Source organism: Crotalus tigris, unplaced genomic scaffold (assembly GCF_016545835.1).
Source record: "Crotalus tigris isolate CLP2741 ecotype Arizona unplaced genomic scaffold, ASM1654583v1 scf7180000024388.1695876, whole genome shotgun sequence".
Classification (NCBI taxonomy): Eukaryota; Metazoa; Chordata; class Lepidosauria; order Squamata; family Viperidae; genus Crotalus; species Crotalus tigris.
This window is the reverse complement of record NW_024100558.1, coordinates 252,973-270,864: the sequence shown is the minus strand read 5'-3', so window position 1 is coordinate 270,864 and position 17,892 is coordinate 252,973. Positions and strand designations below refer to the sequence as shown.

Here is a 17,892-nt window from a genome sequence, read left to right as displayed (position 1 = left end):
ACATATTTGAAAAGTAGCGTGGCGGTTGAGCATTGTAATTCCATTACATTTGAATATCATCAGTACAAATCTCAAAGTATTACAACTAATTCCCTCTCTTTCCCCCATAAAATCTACTGTCATATTCAGATCAATACAGTTCTTATTCTATCAATCAAACAAAAAATACCTTTCTAGTATTCATCAATAATCTTCAGTCTATACCAGTGATGGCGAACCTTTTAGAGACCGAGTGCCCAAACTGCAACCCAAAACCCACTTATGCATCGTCGGGTGCCGGGTGGGTGTGGCCCATTGGGTGGGTGTGGACAATTGGGTGGGCGTGCCTGCGGTGGTAATGGCAGACTGGGTGGGACTAAAAAGTTCAACCAATCAATTCCAACTTTGCAAGATCTTTTTTTCCTGCAAGTTGAAATTAACTGATTGATTGAACCTTTTTTTTTTGTACAAAGCAGCAGAGGCCTAAAGCAAAAAGGTTTTATAAAACCCAGCTGAAGGTCTAGGACTAGGGCGATGGCGCGCGTGCCCACAGAGAGGGCTCTGAATGCCGCCTCTGGCACCCGTGCCATAGGTTCGCCACCACTGATCTATACATATCTTAATTAATTTGACATTCCATCTTTTAGACAATTACCTAATAAGTTTTTCTTAACTTTAATTTCGCATTGATATTTAAATTTAATGTTTAATCTTTATCATTTCCGGATTTTAAATGATCCCAATTTCTCAGTCCCCTATCTCATATTTAGGGCTAATAATTTTTTTTCCTTTCCTCTTTCTACTTCCTTCCTTTCTTCCTTTCCAGAAAAAGAGAAATAAATAAATAAATAAATAAACCATCAACATTTATACCACAAGCCAATATACGAATTTAATTATTAGTATTGATACTAATCAACTCATGACAATACCTTAAATTCAAGTCTTAGTTATCTATAAACATTCAAACTTTTAGCAAATCAGTAACCTGGCGATTAATTTTCCCTTAATATTTTAATTTAACGTTTACTATTTATTTATTTTTTCCAAATTTTAATTAAGCACAATTCCTTTATCACAATTCCTCATATAATCTAATATTTAAAATACAAACCTTATATGTAAGTTCTACCATATATCTTAACACTAATAAGACAATATACCATTCTTATTTCGATATTTATATTTCTAGATTTTATAAAACCATTTTTTTATCTCAAATCATTACAATATCTTATGTTCAAAATACATATTCTATTCATTTAGATATATTCTATTTTAGATCTCATGTATAGATCAAAACCCCAATCCCTTTCAGTTTTATTCTAGCTTTTTTCCTCTGCCAAATCATCTTTTGTATCTTCGCTTTTAAATCATCAAAAATATCTCCTTGTATTGTTCTGATTATTGTTTGATATTGATAAGGGCATTCAGTTGCTGTTTTCTTAAGAGGGCTAGCTGATTTAGCAGGTCGTCTCTTTATTTTTCCAGTTCAATACAGTTGTCCCAAAGTATTTATCTTCTTTTTCATCTGTTTTTCTTTTTTATCTTCAAATTCCTTCTGGTTTATAAGAAAAGTCCTTTCCTTGTTCTCTATTACCAGTTTCCTTTTTGTGTTTTCCACTGTTTGTATTTGTTGAGTATCTAAGTCTTCTGTCACAGCATTTGGTTGTTTCCCTTTCTCTACAGAATTCTGTATAAATGATTCTTTAGTTGAAGTCATAGTTTGAGCTTGCATACAAAGAGTTTGGATAATTGCGTTTAACATATAAAGAATTTGTTCCTGTACTTGCTCTGTGGGAGAAATCCATTCCTGTTCTTCCATTGTAGTGTATTAAATTAAACAAAAAATTTACAATCAGAAAGTCCACCAAGTAAGGAGCTGAGCTGAGTTTCTTGCAGATGGGGCTTCAAGGTTGCTTTATATCTTATCTATTTTCAAGGCTTTCAACAAGTCTCTCTTAAAGAATAGCAGGTTACAGTCTCAAATTTAGCCAGCAAATGTCATCTCAGAGTTAGTTAGATCTTTTCAGTTTTCTTTTTCCCCTCTATTTTAAGAGGGGGGGAAGAACCCAAATCTTCAATAATAGTTAGTGTCAGAATCCAATTATATTTCATCTTTAATTATCAAACATAGAAACTCCCAATTCTGCCTTCTCTGGATTCTGCCATAAGAGGGAGAAAAGGGGGAGAGCAAAGGGGCTTTATGGCCCTCACTTCCTTCAGCACACTTCAAAGGACTGAATGTGTGTTTATTGTGGCCTCTAAGCTTTAACATATCAAAGAAGAGTAATTGCCTTTCATGTAGTTATCTGAAGTCTCCATCCAGACGGAAGAAGAAAGGGGATGGAATTGTGATACTTGAAACTATCACTGGAAGGGGGGTTGATTGGGTGGGACTACTGGGGAACCCCTTAAAACCTTGAATGGGAGAGCTTGAACCCCAAGTCCTGTCTAGCATGCCTGCAACCATTTTCTCTTAATAAAGGATTCCTGTTGGAAGAGCTATTCCAAGAGTTCTGTCTTCTTAAGATGCAAAGTGGGGTGGGTCCTTACATTAGACAGGACTTGCAAAATTAATCCACCTGGAAGGTAGACCCTTGCCGGGGGATTTTGCAAAAAATTACCATGTCAGACAACGAAGCAAGAGAGGGAGAAAACTCCCTGGAAAGAGAGCCGCTGACCCAGTTGGAACCTTGCCAGATGTTGGGATCCGAGAGGCCAGATTTCTCAGAAGAAGAAGTGGTGGAGACACAGGACCACAAGCCTAGCTGGTCGATGGGCGTTGGAAAGAAAAGCGAGTGGGGAAAGGAATCAAGAAAAGTGACCCTGAGACGGGGGACCAAGCAACCAGAATGGAAGCAGGAGATGGAGAAATCCCTGCACGCAAGTGAAGAGGGAGGAAGCTGTATGCCGTACTCAGACTGGATCCTAGAGAGAGCTATTGACCTGATGAAGAGAACTCTCAGCTCCCTAGGAGAGGAGATTCCTGAGCCCTACGCCCGCCCCAGTTCCTGGAGCCACAAAGGGAGAGACACCGAGGGGGACGTGGAACCTGCAACCCCAGGGACATTTACTGATCCAGGAGCTCCCACCCCCTACCGGACCACAGATGGAAATCTGGACGGAAGACACTACCACCCACAATGGAGGCACCGATCCATTCCAAGACGTCCACCGTTGGAGGTGAAATTCAAAGGGGAGCCAACACGCTTGGGGTTTTTCCTAACCCAAGTCCTCAGCTACATGGAGGAATATGGGCAGGACATCCCCAGCGACAAAGCCCGCATCCGGATCGTGCAATCTGCCCTGGATGGACCAGCTGCAGATTGGGTGGTGAACCTGCATGACTCCAATGCCCCAGAACTCAGTAACTTCAACCGTTTCATGTCCTCGTTGAGAAGACGATTTGAAGACCCCCTGGCTGATCGCAAAGCCCGTGAAAGAATAACAACGATGAGGCAGGGCAAACGCCCAGTGGCTGAGTATACACAAGAATTCCGAGCCATTGCCAGCAAACTGAATTGGCCAGAAGACATCCTCCTTGGCCGTTTCAAAGACGGACTAAACTATGATCTATATGATGCTTGCCTGCCCCGAGGGGACCCACATCGACTTGAGGAATGGTACGTCTTGGCAGAGGAAGCAGAGATCGACATATTGAAGAGGCACCGCCGAGGAAAACAATGGAGCCGCCCCCCGCCTGAGCTGACACACCAACCGGTGAAATCATCGGATACAGCCAAGAAGCAAATGGGGTGTTTCAAGTGCGGAAGAGAAGGGCATCGAGCTGTAGAATGCCGCTCAAAGGCCCCCCAGCACAACCCAGACAGATCCCCAATCAACAAACCCAGAGGGTATTCAGCTAAGCCAAAAGAAACAGCCATGAAAATGATGGAAATTGCAGAAAACCCCCACCTCTGCTCACCAAGGGGAAAGAACTCCAGCCTACACCACAGGGACGGTGGATGCCTCAGATGACAGCTCGGAAGGCGAACCCCTGGTAAGTGGACGCATCACACCCATCTTCAAAACAGTGACTATATTAATCCCCCCCATGCCCGAAGCTGTGAAGGTGAAAGCCTTAATAGACTCTGGCTGCACCCGCTGCCTCATTAGCCCAACACTAGTGGGGAATCTGGGCATCCCATCCAGGAGACTGGAACAACCAATCTCATTTGGCCAGCGAGATGGATCCATAGCAGGGGGGGTGCCAGCTACCCTAGCCACTCTGCCAATACACCTCTCCCTGGGCAACCATGAAGAGGACTTAACGTTTGTGGTGACCCCAGGTATGGAATGCCCAATGATTCTAGGGATGGAATGGTTGAAAAAATGGAACCCCTGGGTAAATTGGAGGACGACAGAAATCAAATTCCCGAAGGGGGACCCTATGGACTTAAAACCCCAAGAGAGGCTACCAGAATCAAGAATAGAAAAAGCATCCATAGGAGAGGAAAAAAGATTAACAGAAATACCAGAGGAATATAGGGACCTTGCTGAAGTCTTCAGTGAGGAGAGGGCGAATGAGCTTCCCCCCCACCGACCCACAGACTGTACCATTGAATTCAAGCCTGGGGCAAAACTCCCGAAACCCAGATTATACTCCATGAGCCCAAAGGAGAAGGAGGAAATGGAAAGATTTATAAAAAAAAAACCTGGAGAGAGGTTTCATTGAACCAGCTAAGCCTAAAGTGGCTGCCCCGGTCCTTTTTAGAGAGAAGAAGGATGGCTCTTTACGTTTATGCGTGGATTATAGGGCCCTGAACACAATCAGTGAAAGCAACCTATACCCGCTGCCCCTCATGAAAGACATGCTGTCACACCTATCGAAAGGGAAAATTTTTTCTAAACTAGACCTAAGGGAAGCTTACTATCGCGTGAGAATCAAGGAAGGGGACGAATGGAAGACTGCATTTAACTGCCCCATGGGGTGCTATCAATTCAAAGTCTTGCCATTTGGATTACAAGGGGGCCCTGCAGTCTTTATGCAATTAATCAATGACGTTCTAAGGGAGCACCTGTTTAAGGGGGTCCTTGTTTACTTGGACGACATTCTTATCTTTACCGAAACAAAAGAAGAACACGTCAAACTTGTCAGAGCGGTTTTAAAGAAGCTGCGAGCCGCTCACCTATATGCCAAACTCTCAAAATGCGAATTCCACCAGGAAAGGATAGACTACCTAGGCTATCGCATATCCCCACAGGGCATTGAAATGGACCCAGAGAAGGTCAGAGCAGTATTAGAATGGGCACCACCCCGCACAAGAAAGCAACTACAAAGTTTCCTGGGCTTTGCAAATTTTTACCGCCAATTCATCCCCTCATTTGCACAGATAGCCTTGCCCCTCACCAACTTACTAAAAACGAAGGGAACATCCTCAGTAAAACCTAGCCAGCCACTAACATGGACAATGGAGTGCCAAGCAGCGTTTGAGAGACTAAAGAGACTTTTTTCTGCCGAACCAGTACTAAGGCACCCAGATATGGACAAGCCCTTCATAATACAGGCAGATGCAAGTGATGTGGCAGTGGGGGCTGTGCTATTACAAGAAAATGATGATGCAGTATTGCAACCCTGTGCATATACATCTAAGAAACTCACGGAAACAGAACAGCGCTGGCCCGTATGGGAGAAGGAGGCTTATGGGATACGTTGGGCATTACTCACGTGGCGACAGTTCCTGGAAGGCAACAAAATCCCCTTCCAGGTATGGACTGATCACAAAAATTTAGAAGCCCTGAAAACTTCCAGGAAACTCAATCCCAAACAAGCCCGCTGGTCCCAGCATTTTCACCAATTCCAATTTAAGCTCAAACATTTACCAGGAAGAAAGAACTTCCTGGCAGATGCACTATCTCGCATGCCCCAATATAACAGCGCACGAACCACAGACTCTAGACCAATAATGGCAGAATCACAACTGGCAGCGCCAGTAACCACAAGAACCCAAGCCAAAATAAAACCACAACTGGACAGCCAAACTGGGATTGAATTCAGAAAAAGTTTGGAAACAGATGATTGGTTCCAGAAAAACAAACATGTGTGCACAATGAGAGACGGATTGCCTTGGGTAGGGGAAAAGTTATATATACCAACAACTCAAAGACTAACTTTCATGCAACTTTGCCATGACACAAAATCAGCAGGGCATTTTGGATTTGTAAAAACTTTACACTTAATTAAACGGCAATTTTGGTGGCCATCAATAAAAAAGGACATAGAAAGTTATGTTGCCAGCTGCCCAACCTGTGCATCAGCAAAGAGGTTGCAAGGGAAATCGCCAGGGCTGTTACAACCAGTGGCAAGTCCCTCAGCCCCCTGGAGGGAAATAGCCATGGATTTTATAGTGGAATTGCCTGAAAGCAATGGGAATACTGTTATCTGGACAGTCACGGACCTATTTTCCAAACAGGTGCACTTTATCCCTTGCCAAAAAATTCCCACTGCAAAGGCCTTAGCAAAACTTTTTATCCAGCACATTTACAGATTGCACGGGGCACCCCAACGCATCATCTCTGATAGGGGAGTGCAATTTACGTCTACATTTTGGAAGGAATTTTTATCCCTCTTAGGGACCACTCAGGGACTGACATCTAGCCATCACCCTCAGACAGATGGACAAGCGGAACGCTGCCAGTCGGTACTTGAGCAATATTTGAGATGTTTTTTAAATTTCCAACAGAGTGATTGGACGGACTTACTTCCTTTTGCAGAAGTTGCCTACAATAATGCAGTCCACTCCAGCACAGGCTACACTCCTTTTCAAATAGCCAACGGCCAAAGTTTCAACCCTATGCCAGAGTTAACCCCAAAAGAACCAACGATCCCTTCACTGAAAGAATGGATGGAAAACCTACAAAACACCTGGCCAATAGTCAGAAAATCACTAGATGAAGCTAGGCGGGCATACAAAGCACAAGCCGATAAAAAAAGGGTTGAGCCTACACCATTCATTATAGGAGAAATGGTGTACTTATCTACAAAATACCTAAAGTCCCTACAGCCCTGTAAAAAACTTGGACCAAAATATATAGGACCTTTTCCAATTAAAAGGATCATAAATCCAGTAACAGTAGAATTAGAATTACCCAAAAACCTCAGGCAAATACACCCAATTTTTCATTGCAGCTTGCTGAAAAGAGAGCATCAGTCACCTCTACGGCCAAAAATCCCCCCCCCACCACCTCCAATCATGGTGGAGGGGGAACAACACTTCGAAATAAAAGAGATCCTTGACTCTAGGAGATATCGTGGAACAACTCAGTACCTAGTTGCCTGGAAACACCTCCCTGCCTCACAAAATGAGTGGGTCCATAAACGTCACGTCAGAGCCCCGAAGCTATTGAAGAAGTTTCACACAGAGTATCCTAACAAGCCTAACTAAATTTTTTACTTGTGTTTTCTTTCAGGTGGATCTCTCTTATTGTTAAGAGGGGCCGGATGTCAGAATCCAATTATATTTCATCTTTAATTATCAAACATAGAAACTCCCAATTCTGCCTTCTCTGGATTCTGCCATAAGAGGGAGAAAAGGGGGAGAGCAAAGGGGCTTTATGGCCCTCACTTCCTTCAGCACACTTCAAAGGACTGAATGTGTGTTTATTGTGGCCTCTAAGCTTTAACATATCAAAGAAGAGTAATTGCCTTTCATGTAGTTATCTGAAGTCTCCATCCAGACGGAAGAAGAAAGGGGATGGAATTGTGATACTTGAAACTATCACTGGAAGGGGGGTTGATTGGGTGGGACTACTGGGGAACCCCTTAAAACCTTGAATGGGAGAGCTTGAACCCCAAGTCCTGTCTAGCATGCCTGCAACCATTTTCTCTTAATAAAGGATTCCTGTTGGAAGAGCTATTCCAAGAGTTCTGTCTTCTTAAGATGCAAAGTGGGGTGGGTCCTTACAGTTAGAGTAAAAATCAGAGAAGAAGAAAAAAAAGAGAGTAGAAAGTTACAAGTCTTATAATCTACCAGTTTTAGAAAATAGAATTCCAATTAGGATCCCAGTATTTTTCCAACGTTTTAAACTCCCGAGTGATTGATAGCTGCTGTTTCTGGAGGGAGGGCTAAAATCCTCCTTCCCTCACCAGGGGGGGGAAGTACTTTAGCAGCTTAAGCAGGTAATTAAGTAATTAGGATGTAAGAGAGGCAGTTCTTACCCAATCCTTTCCACGCTGCTTTGAAGTTGCCAGATGTTAATATGACTTCGGCTATTAGCAGCCTAGGGACGAACCATATTTCTATGGCCGGTCCTTTCATCCACCGGTTTGGAGAGATTGACAGCTCTAACAGGAGAGTTGCTGCTCTCCTGCAATCCAGCAAAAGCCCCTCCTTGCTAGTCGCCTCTTCAGGGCAATTTTTGGGCCTTTTCAGGGCCCCCCAGCGATGTGAAACTGAATGGGGGGGGAAGAGCAGATCTCCCAGCCATCCATGGTGGCTGCGTGACGAAACTGGAAGCCTGTATGAGGATAATTAGCTCATCCTCACTAGATGGGCTCAAAGAGACATCTTTGGGAGTGCTTTGAATTAGATCCCTGGTATTTAATGACTTGTTTTTCCTCTGTGAGTCTGTAAAATGCACCATTCATTAGCATGAAGAAGAAACATAATATAGAATTAAATTATGCATCTAAAGATGCCTAAGTTAGCTTCCTACCAGAAAACAGACTTTTCAAATTGATTAAACTAATTGTAGAAATCCCACTTCTGTTATTGTGTACACACACAGACACACACACACACACACACACACACACACACACACACACAAAACTGAATATCCAGGAGCAGTGAAATATGTAATTAACCTGACTAAAAATTTAGTTCTTTACATGAGTAGATAATACTTTAATGTCTTATTCCTTTGTGTGTGGTCTCCATGGCAACTTAGAACAGGAATTTAAATGTAAAACAATTGAATGAACTGTATCGCTAAAAAGGAATGACACAGATTAAAACAAAATTAAGCTATGAACAGATCTAGATTTCATTCTGCTACAGTTTGGGAAACCAAAAGGTGTCTAAATGGAATGAAAACTGGTGCTGTGTGAATATATTTATCAAGATCTATTAGGTCATTGTGATTCAGTGGGGAATGTTGGTGAAGGGGTGGTTGAAGCCCAGAACCATGAAGGCTTCAGCTGTTATTTCAGATGATACAAAAACCTACTTATCTTTCAATGCTTCAGTCCATTCTGTTGAGTGCCATCTCAAATATCTGAAGGTGGCCCTACTTGAAGCAAATTAAAGCAATGAAAAAAATGAGGGATCCTTGGTGCTGTCTGAGCTTGGTGGTTTTCTTGTAGACATTTCATTACTCAAATTAAGTAACATCTTCAGTGTTAGACTAGCACCGATGATGTTACCTAGTTTGGGTAATGAAATGATTGCAAGACAACAACCAAGCTCAGAGAACACCAAGGACCCCTTATTTCAATGCTGAGCTACAAATATTCTCCTTTATTAATGAGAAAAATAAAATGTAGAGTTTCCTCAAGGTGATACACATGAGGAACTTTGTGGGAAATGTAAAATGGGGGCTTCCCGACCCAGCCATCGTGATGGAACATTTCTAGGGCCCTTGTATCAATGGAAAAGGGATGCTGAACTTTTTAGTTCAGAAAATGTATCACCCCAAACTTTGGTTAGCCAATTCTGCAGCACATCAGGAGTCCCGATATTAGCTCCAAAGTTCCCTTCCAGGAGACTCTCATTGCCTTTCCTATGGGAGAAAATGTTTTTTCCTGGCTCCATTACACATTGTGGCTGTGACATTTTCTAAGAGGAAGACAAAGGGGCGGTGGGGAAATCACATCAGCCAATAGATGTGGCACATCCCTGAATGAATTGTTTCAGTCAGAGCCATATATGGCATCATTTTTAACAGTCCAGTGGTTGTAAATATGACAGGTGTTGCTGGGAAATCTGATCTTGCTCTGTCCTCTCTTTGGAAAATAGAAAAAGAAGAAAAGGGGATTTCTTCACTATTGTTAACATATTAAAAAACAGGGACCAGCTGTGCGTAGGTGGGAATAGGTTGAGGTGAAGGATGAAGTACAAGAATCAAATTCAAGTACCAAGCCAAGGATAAATCGAAGCTGGGTTTACTCCTCTGGTTTAATATCTATGGAGATTCTCTATTATCCAGGTCATCCAAAAGGCAACTGGGCTTTTTTCCTTGAAAACATTTCGCTTCTCATCCAAGAAACGTCTTCGGTTCTGACTGAACTTAAGAAGTTTCTTGGATGAGAAGCGAAATATTTGCAAGGAAAAAAATCTAGAATATCCAGTTGCTTTTTGGAAAAGCATCTTTGGGAGACTCTTCTGGCTTGTTTCTTTAAGCTTTTTCTCTCGCTTCCATTTTATCCTTACTACAACTCTACAGCAGTAGGCTGACATCATACCCAAACTTTGTAGCTGAGATGAAAATTCAGATTTTTGTTTTTTCCAACTCCTGCCCAGGACTCTGGTTTCATCACCAGCCTTCTCTATCTAGTCTGCTACTTTCTGATGTTAGAAGAGAATGATTGAAGATGAATTCTTACACATCTAAAGGTCACCAGGTTGGGGAAAGTGACAATCAATCCAACTGCTCAAAGTTGCTGGAAGTTGGCTGGCATTACAAATATAATAAATTGTAGTTGGTTGCACAGTTAGCCAGAAGTTCAGATTGGATTTGACATTTATATCTTCCTATTGAGTTCTTCTCAAGGACCTGGGATAGGTGGATCTTGTTGTTTAATAATATTAAAGATATTGTCTCAGGATGTAAACTGTTCAAAGTAAAGCTGTCTTTTGCAATTGACTGATTGTCAGAATCCAATTATATTTCATCTTTAATCATCAAATATAGAAAACCCCAATTCTGCCTTCTCTGGATTCTGCCATAAGAGGGAGAGAAGGGGGAGAACAAAGGGGCTTTATGGCCCTCACTTCCTTCAGTATACTTCTAAGGAATTGAATGTGTTTATTGCAACCTCAAAGAGTTTGAATGTAAATAGCACCAAAGAACCTTACCATAACAAAGGGGGCTATTTACCTTTCATGTAGTTTATCTGAAGTCTCCATCCAGACGGAAGAAAGGAACAAAGGGGTGGAATTGTGATGCCTGAAACTATCACTGGAAGGGGGGGTGATTGGGTGGGACTGCTGGGGAACCCCTTAAAACCTTGAATGGGAGAGCTTGGACCCCAAGTCCTGTCTAGCACGCCTGCAACCACTTCTTCTTAATAAAGGATTCCTGTTGGAAGAATTATTCCAAGAGTTCTGTCTTCTTAAGATGCAAAGTGGGGTGGGTCCTTACACTGATGGGATTTTCTCAATGCAGTTAATGTTCAAGTGTTGCTTCAGATGTGTTGGAATTACATCCAAGGGGCCTTAGTATTGCCACTATCTTGGATTCTTTTTTCTTTTTTATCACAGTTGTTCTACTTCTATTTTCAGGTTTTTATATTTTGTGATTTTCTCCAGTTCTTTCTCTTCTATTCAGCTGTCTCCAGGTGTTGCAATGTTCACTAGCCAGACTTTTTATCTTTTATCTTCTTTCTCTATCAACTGTTAAGTCTGGAATGTTGTGTGGCAGATGCTTGTCTGTTTGAATTCTAAAGTCCCAGAATATTACATTGTTATGCCATTGTTCATAATCAGTCTCTGGGATCTTCTTGCAGCAGCTAACTAGATGGTTCACTGTTTCTTTAGCTTCTTTGCCGAGATGGCATTTGCTATCTGTTACTGTCTTCTCAATTCTGATTTTATATGGATTTGTTCATAAGGTTTAGTCTTGTGCAGCCAAAATTAGCCCCTGTGTCTCTTTCTTCAACTTTCCTGCTTTTGGCCATTGCGTGTTCTTCTTTTTTTTTTATTTTTTTTTTATTGAAAAGTTTTTAAAGGTTTTTACAAAAAACAGAAAACAACAATACAACGACAAAAAAGAACAGGATTAAACAAAACAAAACAAGCCTCCCCCAACCCTCCCCAAACCACCCACACCCTCCCCCCCCGGAGCTTCCCAGAGCAGAATATAGGCTTAATTAAAAAAGTTAAAAAAATTGTATAAAAAGAAAAAAAAAGAAAAAAGAAAGATTAACAATAGAATATATATATATATATATATATATATATATATATATATATATATATATATATATATATATATATATATATATAAAAATTATAAAAAAGCTAAATAATATTTTTTTATATCCAATTTAAATTGTATAAACTTTATCCATTTGTCCCAAATAGCAAAAAATTTCTCTTGCGATTGTTCTTTTAAGAAAGCCGAAATCTTTGCCATTTCCGCCAGGTAAGATACTTTAAAAAACCACTCCTGCAAGGTAGGCAAAGATTCCTTCTTCCAGTATTGTCCTACTAACAACCTTGCGGCTGTGATCAGATTCAACATCAATATAACCTCCTTTGCATCGCAATCAATAACTATACCTAACAAAAATAATTGTGGAGTAAATTTTACCCTCTTTCTAAAGATTCTCTGAATATTCCACCATATCTTAATCCAAAAAGCTTTTATATTTTTACACGACCACCAAATATGATAATAGGTGGCGTCCAAACAACCACATCTCCAACATTTAGGCTGTAGGTCAGGATACATGAGAGACATTTTTTGTGGATCAAGGTGCCATCTATAAAACATTTTATAAAAATTCTCCCTTAAATTCTGGGCTTGTGTAAATTTAACATTCCTCACCCAGATAATTTCCCAGATATCCAGTGGAACTGGTTCTCCAAAATTCTGCGCCCATTTAATCATACAATCTTTAATTAATTCTGATTCTGAATCCAGTTCCACTAGAACCCCATAAATTCTCTTAATATGGGTTTGTCTTTGATCCTTTACTTGCTTGAAAAGATTTTCATCTTCTCTAAGAAAACCCACCTTACGATCCAACTTCCATCTATCTGCTAATTGTCTATATTGAAACCAAGAATAAGTAATATTTTCATGTACTAACTCTTCCAATAATTTTAACTGCCAGTTATGTCCATCCCATCTAAGTAATTGTGTATAAGACACCGTATCCATTTTAACACCTCTCCTTATGCCCTCTATCGCATGCCAAGGTATAGCCCATAGTGGTATTTTAAAATCACTTTTATAATATTTTCTCCAAACCCTAAGTAAAGAAGTTCTTATAATATGAGATTTAAAAACCCGATCCACTTTCTTATTAAATATTAAATAGGCATGCCAACCGAAAAGTAAATCCCATCCCTCCAGATGGAGTATCTCCAAATTTGTTAAATTTACCCAATCACTAATTAATGTTAAAGCCACCGCATCGTGGTATAATTTCAAATTCGGTACCTTGAGTCCACCTCTCTCACGGGAATCTTGCATGATTTTAAACTTTACCCTTGGTTTTTTCCCTGCCCAAATAAATTTATTAATACCTTTCTGCCATTCGTTTAAATTAATCTCATTCTTCAAAATCGGTAACATTTGAAACAAAAAGAGAAACTTGGGTAGGACATTCATTTTAATCACTGCAATTCTTCCCATGAGAGATAGCTGCAACTTCTCCCAATTCCTCAAGTCTTTCTGTATCCTAACCCACAACTTTTCATAATTATTCTTAAACAGTTTTGCATTAGAAATAGATAAAATAACCCCCAGGTATTTTACCTTATTAACAATTTCAAAACCAATCAGATTAGCCAAAATTTGTTTATCCCGAGTAGTCATATTCTTAGGTAATATCTTAATCTTATTAACATTGATCTTAAAACCCGAAACCAGTCCATATTGATGAATCAGCTGCAATAACATTACTACAGAATAAATAGGTTGAGACAAAGTAACCACCAAATCATCTGCAAAAGCTCTCAACTTATATTCTTTTTTGTTAACTTCTATTCCTTTTATTTCCTGCGACCCTCGAATCTTGATCAACAAAATTTCCAATGTTAAAACAAACAATAACGGCGACAATGGACATCCCTGTCTAGTACCTTTCTCTATTGTAAAAACCTCTGACAAACCCCCATTAACAATAAATTGTGCCGTTTGTTTTTGATATATCGCAGTAAAAGCTTGTAATATTTTTTCACCAAAATTCATCTCTTCAATTACTCGTAACATAAAATACCAATTCAGTTGATCAAAAGCTTTTTCAGCGTCTAAAAATATCAACCCTGCAGGAAATGGTTATTCTTGTCCAAATATTCTAATAAATTAATAATTTGTCTAACATTATTTTTCATATATCTACCAGTTATAAAACCAGATTGGTCCCTTTGTATGAGGTGGTGCACAACCCTCATGAGCCTATTAGCTAAAATTTTTGCAAAAATCTTATAATCAACATTTAAGAGAGACATAGGTCTGTAATTCTTTGGTAAAGTAAGGTCTTGATCCTCTTTTGGAATAAAGGATATAAAAGCACTGCGCCATGACGGAGGGATCTCTGAACCCTGTAAAATACTATTAAAAAGGTCAGCTAATGGTTGTATCATCTCTTCCATTAAAGTTTTATAATAAACAGATGTCAAGCCATCCGTACCCGGTGCTTTCCCTAATTTCAATTGTTTAATTACTATCGCAATTTCCTCATTAGTAATTAAACCATTAATTTCATGTTTCTGATCTTCTGTCAATTTAGGGAAATTAGCCTCACTTAAATATTTGTTTATATCTAGAGTTTGTACATTAGTAGATTTATATAGTTTTTGATAGTAATCTAAAAAAGATTTCTTAATCAATTCCTTCTGGTACACTAATTTACCCTTATAATTTATTTTATCTATTATTCTCTGTCTCTGTTTCTTTCTTAATTGGTAAGACAACCATCTCCCTGGTTTATTGGCATTGCAAAATGTATTTTGTTTCATAAACAATAAGTTGCAGATTGATCCGCCATCAACATATTAAATTGTGTTCTTAGCAACTTTATAGATTCTTTAATCTTTTCATCTAAAGGAGTTAAAATCAAAGCCTTTTCTTTTAATTTAATCTCATCTTCCAATTCTTTACGTTTCTGAATCTGCTTTTGTCTATGAAAATTATTCATTTTTATCAAGATCCCACGCATAAATGCTTTACCTGCATCCCATACCATTGACATTGGTGTCCCCTTATACATATTCAAAGCAAAATAGTCCTTTAAACACTCCTTTAACTTTTGAACATTCTTTTCTTGTCTAAATAAATTTTCATTCACCCTCCAGGATCTTCTCTCCTCTTTTTCTTGAATCAGCTCCATCCAGACTGGACTATGATCCGTCAACGACCTAGGAAAATCTTTACATTCTTTACCTTATTATATAAATCCGTTGTAATAAAAAAAAAAATCAATCCTTGAAAAGGATTGATGTCTATCTGAAAAAAAGGTGAAGTCTCTCTCCTCTTGATTACGTTCCCGCCAATAGTCTCTCAATTCCCAGTCTTCTTTCATATCAAAAAAGGCTTTAGGTAATTTAGCCTGTTTAAAAAGAGGAGAAGAACCTTTCTTGTCCCTTTGTGTGTCTAAGACACCACATTGCGTGGTCTTCTTGTTATCTGATTTGCCTGCTTTTTTTAAATATAGTGACTGTGTAATACTTTGCCTTGCCATGCCTCTCTTCTTCATTTGCTGTTTCTTATAGATCAGTTTGGTCTCTTTGGTGTTCAGTGATGTGGTGTTCATGATGTACTAGCTTTTCAATTCCTCTTTGTTAATGTCCTACAGGTGTTCTTCCAATGTCCCCTTTTTTCTTATTTTGGTTGGTTTCAGAGTTAGCTTTGTTGTCCATTTATTTTGTCCTCCCTAAGGACCTGTTATTATTATATAATTATTTCTACCATCCTAGCTGTGATTCCAGAGGAGTTTTCCTCCTTATCTTCAGTGTGCCTGAGAAATGTGTGCATTTAAGCATTTATTTAGAGCCCTCTTTTAAAAGCTTTCTCATTCATTCTTGTTTTCTGTCTGTCTGTCTGTCTTTCTTTCATTTGGGGCAGTACAAAGGTGGCCCTGCTGGTACCAGGACATAGAGACAGAATTAGACATTTTGCATTATTATGAAAAGAAATTATTACATCACCTATTCATGTTTCGATTTCTCTCATTCCTTTACTTTTGCCACCACTAAATTGAGCATATTCCAGATGTGCAAACTGGAACTTTCAAAATTTCATAGCCATCATTACTGAGAATTTTGGGACATGAAGTCCACACTCAGTTTGGAATAGTATATCCTAACTCTGGCTATCTCTCCTTTAGTGTTTCAAGATGGTATTTGCCCTTTTATGTATAATATCTTCTATCCTGAAGCTGCCATCCAAGCAGATTTCTTCTTATCCACTGGACATTTCAGTCTGCTGATCTAGGCATCCTCTCCCTGTTTTCCCAAGCAAACTCACAGGAGACTATTCTTTTCTTTTCTTTCTTTTTTTTTTTTTCTTTTGCATCTTGAAGACTTAATTTGTGACAGGCATGACTAAATATGAGTGGTGAGGTGGGGGCTAGTTCAAAAGGGATGAATCTCTAACTCCCCCTACTGGCTAGCATCCATAAAGGCAGCAGAGCTGATTCTACACAAATAGACACAAAAAACCTCAATCCCTAGTGAAAATGGTCACTTACCTGCTCTATATATATCACTACCATCCCAGCAGAAATAAATTGGAAAAGAGGCCTTGTACAAGCAAGTCAATTTGTTTTATCAAAAGTACAAAGCTTGATACAGAAAAAAAGTATTGATGAAACTTTCAAGTAACAACGGGCAGGTTGTGTGTGTGTGGGTGAGAGGGAGGGAGAGAGAGAGAAAGAGAGAGAGGGGGTCAAGAAGGGAATATCTCTAGGAGATGAATAGCCAAATTAAAGCTCATTTAGGCTCATGGCAGCAGGAAGAATACCTTCTTCTTTTTTTCTTGGACACAACATTTTGCCTCGTTTTTCCTCTTCCTATAGCTTCCTGTGTAAATGATGAATGCTTAACAATTAATGCTCATTGAAGGAGCCTCTTTCAAGCCTTATCTTTCATCCCCAAAAGAGGTGAAACAGCCTGGGGTTGAAACTTTTATTCCACCTACTCCTGGATGCTCCTGAGCCATCTGCAGGTCCTTGTAAGCTCTGGGTCATCTATGTCTGTTGTCCTGTATCTCAGGCCAACACAGGTAGTGGGCAAGTAAAATCTTGCTCATCAGCTTGGCTAAGTGCTGGAGAGAAATGCACTGAAAGGAGGGGGGCATTATTATTTAACTTTCCTGCTTTCTGTATGCTCTTTTTTCTCCTCTCTCTTCCAGGCAGAACCCATGGAAACGTCCCTTCCCACAGTTACAGTGAACGAACTTGAAGTTCCCATCAGTGGGGACTTCGAAATTCATGAGGAAGAGGTAGCTCAGACCGAGCTTGGCAATGAAGTGGTGCCCCTGGTCACCCCTGCAGCCGGGCCAGGATTGAAAAAGAAAATGGAACCAGGGCTCCTAGACAATACAATAGAGTCTGGAAATTCAGCAGCACAACTCCCCCAGAAAAACATATTGGAAAGGAAAGAAGTGCTCATAGGTAAGATGTATTACAGATTGCCAATCTGGCTCCATGGCCATGTCTGAGGGGAGAGAATGGAATGGTCTTTGTGGAAAGCAACTTCAAATGCATCGAAAGCCAGAGGATTGGCTTCCTTGCCTCAGAGCGCATGAGGTGGCTTTCCAAAATGTTGCCTTGAGGAATTTACTATATTGCATCGGTTAGTTGTCAGACTGATCAAGATTCAAGACACATTGTGTAGAGAGTAGCTGCAAGCTGCGCCATAATCCATGAAAAGACATCACCACCTTGCTGGATCACTGGAATGGTTGTTTGAAAGAAGTTCAGAAATTCTCTAGCCTAACATATGTGGGGATACAATATTAAAAGGGAATAGCTCCATGGCTAGAATTTTTGTAACCACATCCCATCCCTCTAATCTCAAT

At 39.9% G+C, this 17,892-nt stretch overlaps 1 protein-coding gene across 2 annotated transcripts in view; it reads left to right on the top strand.

The window, feature by feature from the left end:
• SDC3 (syndecan 3) overlaps positions 1-17,892 on the top strand; it is a 183,347-nt gene that overhangs the window by 157,100 nt on the left and 8,355 nt on the right. For both annotated transcript variants that reach the window (XM_039329166.1, XM_039329167.1), the window contains exon 4: positions 17,224-17,485. In XM_039329166.1, the coding sequence (XP_039185100.1) occupies positions 17,224-17,485 (262 nt within the window). The remainder of the gene's footprint in view (positions 1-17,223; positions 17,486-17,892) is intronic.